The 6,000-nt window shown below is 48.3% G+C and overlaps 1 protein-coding gene across 1 annotated transcript in view; it reads left to right on the top strand.

Annotated features, from left to right (window-relative positions):
- Nucleotides 1-4,169, top strand: part of LOC135115392 (WAS/WASL-interacting protein family member 1-like) — an 8,101-nt gene extending 3,932 nt beyond the window's left edge. The window contains exons 2-3 of the mRNA XM_064032134.1: nucleotides 1,342-1,589; nucleotides 2,460-4,169. Of these exons, the coding sequence (XP_063888204.1) occupies nucleotides 1,342-1,589; nucleotides 2,460-3,344 (1,133 nt within the window). The 3' untranslated portion in view covers nucleotides 3,345-4,169. The remainder of the gene's footprint in view (nucleotides 1-1,341; nucleotides 1,590-2,459) is intronic.
- Nucleotides 4,170-6,000: the final 1,831 nt, after the last annotated feature.

The following is a 6,000-nucleotide window of genomic DNA, read 5'->3' as shown; positions in this document are numbered from 1 at the left end:
GGCACCCCACTAATGACATGACCCCACTCGGATTTCGAGCCGTTTATTAGCACTCTCTGTCGCCTGTTACCAAGCCATGACCCTATCCAACCTAACACCTTCCCATCTATCCCGTGCGCCCTAACCTTTCTCAGGAGCCTTTGATGGGGCACCTTGTCGAATGCTTTACTAAAGTCCAGATATAATTATATCTAATTCCCATGGGAAAGGAGTATAGAGGACATAATCTCTCTCTCTCTCTCTCTCTCTCTCTCTCTCTCTCTCTCTCTCTCTCTCTCTCTCTCTCTCTCTCTCTCTCTCTCTCTCTCTCTCTCTTCCCCGTTCCCGTCTGCCGGAAGCGTGGACAAACAAAACACACACACCACTCACTAGTCTTTGTTCCTCGGGTTTTCCAAGTGCTGCGTGGAGAGAGAGAGAGAGAGAGAGAGAGAGAGAGAGAGAGAGAGAGAGAGAGAGAGAGAGAGAGAGAGAGAGAGAGAGAGAGAGAGAGAGATTAAATTGTTGTCATTGTTATACTGTAATTGTTTATTCTACTCTTGTTGTATTAGTTATAATGTACAAGAAGTGAGATCTGAGTGAGTGAGTGAGTGAGTAAGCAGAGAGAGAGAAAAGGGAATAAGGTGAATAAGAAAACAGGAAATGTAGGTAGCGGAAGTGAGTGAGTGAGTGAGTGAGTGAGTAATTAGGAGAGCGGAAGAAAAGGAATGTGATGAATAAGAAAATGGAAACCCCCCAAAAAAATATTAGTAGAAAAAAATTAGTTTAGGGAAAGACGAATAGTGTATAAGTAGTAGTAGGAAAAATGAGTCAAGAGAGAGATAAGTAGCGTAAGGTGAAAAGCCACGGAAAAATCTACAAGTAAGATCAGTAGACGTGAGTCAGTGAGTCTCCACGAAGAGAAATCCTTGGGAAATATTACAACAGCACAGGACTCAGCCCCTTCCGGCCCTCGCTCTTAAGTGAAGTGACCACGACTGCCACCACCAAGACTATCATACTTGAACCCTTGAACTCTTGCACCGTCATACTTTAGACCCCGCAATTGTCGAACTCTTGAGCCACGTTTTTTTTTTTTTTTCAATATAAGTATTGTACCTCTTTTTTTCTACTACTACTACTACTACTACTACTACTACTACTACTACTACTACTACTACTACTACTACTATGTACTTTTATTCATTGGGGAGGAAAACACTAAGGGCAAAAACGGATTTAGGAGAGAGAGAGAGAGAGAGAGAGAGAGAGAGAGAGAGAGAGAGAGAGAGAGAGAGAGAGAGAGAGAGAGAGAGAGAGAGAGAGAGAGAGAATAACTAAAAACAAACATTTATTTATTTACAGAGTTCCCTATATACACTCAAAGACCTCCTGTACCATCCCAACCCTCTCCACGACCCCTGCCACGGCCCCGCGCGCGTCCCCCTGTGATTGAGTCGCCCCACGAATCGCCTGAGAGAGCCCCGTCAAGCCCCAGCGCGCCCACGAGTACCAATGCGGGCGTGGTGGCGGGATGCGTGGGCGGGGCGTTGGGCGTGGTGTTGATGCTGTTGGTGGTGTACATGTTAGTGCTGCGGAGGAGACTGACCAAGGTGAGAGAGAGCGAGAGGGGCAGTGAGAGAGAGAGAGAGGGGAAGAGGAAGAGGGTGGATAAAAGGTTGTAATAAGAGGAGAGGGAGTGGGAGTGGTTTATAATGAAAGAGGGAGAGGGAAAGGGAGAGGGAAAAGACGAATGAAGAAAGGGAAAAAAAAAAGGCAGTAGAAGAAGAGCAGGAAAGAAGGAAGGAAGAAAAGGAAGACAGCTGGGGAAAATTGGTACAGAGAGAGAGAGAAAGAGAGAGAAAGAGGGGGGAGGATAATGGAGCTAGTTTAAGGTGAGAGAGGTTTTAAGTGACCTTGAGCTCCTGTGTATAGAGAGGAGCGATGCCAATGCCAGTGAAGCCTTGTGGGTGGTGAGTGAGTGAGTGGAAGTGTTTGGTGGACTAGGGAGGGTGTCCTGAATGAGACTTCCCCTCCCATTCATGACACCATTATCACCACCACCTCCACCACCATCACTGCCGTTCATGCCTTTCCCTTCCTTCCTGTGTGTGACTGACAGACCGCTTGACTGACTGATGCACCGATTAACCAACTGACTGACTGACTGACGGTAAAACACACACACACACACACACACACACGCACACAAACAACAACAACAACAACAACAACAACAACAACAACAACAACAACAACAACAACAACAACAACAACTACTACTACTACTACTACTACTACTACTACTACTACTACTACTACCACTACTACTACACACCCACACACCTAATCCTTCAGCCAGTCACAACGCGTGGTTTAAGAGTGCTGTGTTTCAGTGCCATATTTCCAATTCCTGTTCTCCCCGCCACCATAAGTCTATAAGCCCGAGAGTTACCCTGACGCAGCGTTCCTCTCCCCCACAGGCCAAGAAGAGCGGCAGGGCAGCGCATTACCAGCTGCGCGTGGAGGACGTGGCGCACCTGTCACACCTGGACGAGACCACCAACACCTATGTCAACACCACAGACCTGCAGAAGCTCGTTGCCTCCGTCAGGGCCAAGGGCAAGTCTGAGAACCGCCTGCCCACCCCGCCGCGTCTCCAACACCAGACCCCCGCACCCTACCGTCCCGCCGCCGCCACTGCCGGGAACAACGACTCCTTCCAGGGAGACGCCGTGGTGGTGCGCGCTCCCATGCCGCCGCCATACACCATCTCCGCACCGCCCTCCCTGCCCCAGGCCCCCGCGGCGCCCCAGCCCATGCAGGAGGTGATGTATAGCAACCTGGAGGAGTGCGCCGCCCCGCCCCGCCCCGCTCCCAGGCGAGAGGCCCCCAAGACTGCACCACCCCCGCCCCCCATCCAGGAACCAAGCTCCCCCGTGAGTCAGCCTGCCCGCCCCGCTCCCGCGCCCCCGAAATCCAGCTCTCCGCCCGTAGCCAACAACACCTCCACTCTCCAGCAGACCGCAAAGCCCGCCCCGCCGTGCCCCAGCTTCAAGCCCAGTAAAGCAAGCCCCGCGGTGCAGGCTAAGCCTGGCGCCAAGCCCACGCCCCCCACTCTGCCCAAGCCTGGCAAGGGCAAGGCTCTGCCGCCCCTCAAAATGGTGCTGCGCGGAGCCACGGAGGGCACGTCCTCTGACTCCTGCGCCACCCCGGACACCGCCATTATCCACCTCAGCCCGGAAGCCACGCCCACTGGGGAGGGCACCCCGGGCACGGCTTCCATCAGTGCCAAGATTGCCCTGCTGGAGGGACACATGCGGACGGCAGGTGGGGGCGTGTCGCGCCCCGGACTGATCAGGCCCTGAGGCAGTGTGGCGGTACGCCCCGGGAACCCTCGGGTCACGACAAACAGCGGCGCGTGACGCACGTCCTGCTATTGCTTGTTCCGCGGCGTGAACGTGAACATGGACAATCGGGAAATCCGGTCCCGCCCCGCCCCGCCTGGAGGCTGTCACCAGTGGTGCTGTGATGGTGCTTGCTGTGGTGAAACGCTCCCCCATCTCACTTCCTTCAGCTTGCCAGCTGCCGGGGCGTCCCGGGATACTGCTACTCGCACCTCCAGCCACACACGTCCAGCAGGATGCACAGCAACAGGGACGGCTGGGCCTGTCCACCACTGCCCGCAATGTATCCTCACTACTGACGTCACGCAGCCCACCACCAGCATCCTTGATTATAAACTGGCGTATCCTTCTTGACCCGCGAGCTCAGCGAATGCCAGCCTGTCCGTCCCCATCGCCACCACCACCACCACCACCACCGCCACTGTCACGCCATCACCACTAGTCAGGCACCCCACCATCGTGGCAGGCGCCATCACCAGGGCGCCACGCCGCCTCGCCTTAAATCAATCCTCGCAAGATGAGGTACTGTACAAAAATGTTGGGGTGAGGGAAGGCAGACCCTCGTGCCGCGGCGGTGACGGGGTGAGACAGTGCCACCGCCCTGGGGGAACACTTGCACAGTATTTAAATACCTAGTTTTAAGGAATCTTGTTAACTACCTATTTGGAGTAGGTGAAATATGTACATACGCATCCGATAGTTTTCGCTGTTGTATCAGAATTGTGCCATTCGCAATGATGTAGCGTTAAGTTTAGAGCTGTGATACATACATGTGTTGTCTTAACATGTCGGAGTGTTATTATATCCTGTCACTGGTAACACATTATTATTATTATTATTATTATTATTATTATTATTATTATTATTATTTTTATTTCTTTTTTTACTTGGTTTATTTATTTATTTATTTATCAATAGAGGTTCTGAGTAAGAACAAAACTGATAAGAGAAAAAATAATGCACTTGTGATCGTACGTGAAGTAGATGTCAATGTGCCTTTATATAGAAAAAGGTTCAAAAGTAAACCTAAGTTAGCCCAAGTTACATTGTGAACTGCCTTGAAGCCACCCTCTTGAAAGCAATTGTCACAGGCACGGAGGTAAAGAGTTTACCAGTAAAGGCTATGAAAGATTTTGAATACCAGCTAAATCTTGTATTAGGGAGATGGACCAAATATGGGTGAAAGTAATAGCTTTGTGCAGCGAGGCCGCGTTGTGGAGAGGAGGAGAACCATGTAGTTAACAAGATCAGCAGAACAATTAGCAGGAAAATATCAGTAGAAGATAGCAAGAGATGCACCACCACGGCGAAGAGAGAGAGGCTGAAGGCAACCAGTTAAAGAAGAGTTGATAAGAAGCGATGTTTTTTTTATTCCACCCTGTCCAAGAGAGCAGTATGAGTGGAACCTATGCATAAGACCCCTGTATAGTCAGCAAGTGTACTTAGAGTGGGGAGGGCACAAAAAAAAAAAAAAAGACGAAGACGCCTCAGAACGCCAACCTTCATATATATATATATATATATATATATATATATATATATATATATATATATATATATATATATATATATATATATATATATATATATATATATATATTTATTTATTTATTTATTTATTTATTTACACAAAAACCGATATGTGAAATTTCCAGTTTACCTTGTTTGTAAAGGACTGACCAAGGATGTTCAGTGTACAAGAAGTAGACAGTTGAGTATCACTGAAGAAGAGTTGGGTAGTTGCCTGGAAAGTTGCGTCGAGTTGATAGATGGAGGAATTGAGTTTTTGAGGTACTGGACAACATTAATTTTGCTCTGACTCAGTCAAAAAATTTAGAAAGCTCGGAAGAAGATAGGTCATCTGAAAGGTTTGACGTGTAAGAAAAGACGTGAACGAGGGCAGTGACGTCATTAGCGTAGGGATGGAAAGGACAGATGGTATTACTCACTGGCCTTCACTTCCCATTCAGAAACACTGCATAGTAACGAACCAGATTTAGTGATAAGAGAAAAATATACATGAGGATACACGGTTGTATTCTGTTCTGGTAATAATCATTCTGACTGTTCCGGCATCCTGCACGACTGTTCCGGCCCACTGTGCGCGGTGATGGTTATGACACACACACACACACACACACATACACACACCGCTCTGTCACTGTGGCCTTGTCTACACATAATCCACGCGGTGTTGACTGGTTGCTGAGTGGTGCCCCATCAGTCCCAGCCACGCTCAGCAGTACGCCTTGATTGCTGTGCTGTCTAAACCAAACATTAACGCGCCTCTCGTGTTCATAAACATTTGGATTATTTTGTAACAGGATATACGTAGCGGAAGTTACCGGAATCATCGACAACGCTTTTATTATTATTATTATTATTATTATTATTATTATTATTATTATTATTATTTATTCATTATTTCTTTTATGATTATATTAACAGTTTAACAAAGATCCCGCATCATCAGTACACACACACACACACACACACACAGAGAGAGAGAGAGAGAGAGAGAGAGAGAGAAAGAAAGAGAGAACCCAACTAATAATTTCCATGGTCTCTTACAAAACAGTCCCAATGAGAAAACGGAGCGTTTCAAAATACGGGGCGT

The sequence above is a fragment of the Scylla paramamosain genome, chromosome 29 (genome assembly GCF_035594125.1).
Source record: "Scylla paramamosain isolate STU-SP2022 chromosome 29, ASM3559412v1, whole genome shotgun sequence".
Lineage (NCBI taxonomy): Eukaryota > Metazoa > Arthropoda > Malacostraca > Decapoda > Portunidae > Scylla > Scylla paramamosain.
Note: the sequence above shows the minus strand (reverse complement) of the source record. Positions and strands in the feature narration are given on the sequence as shown.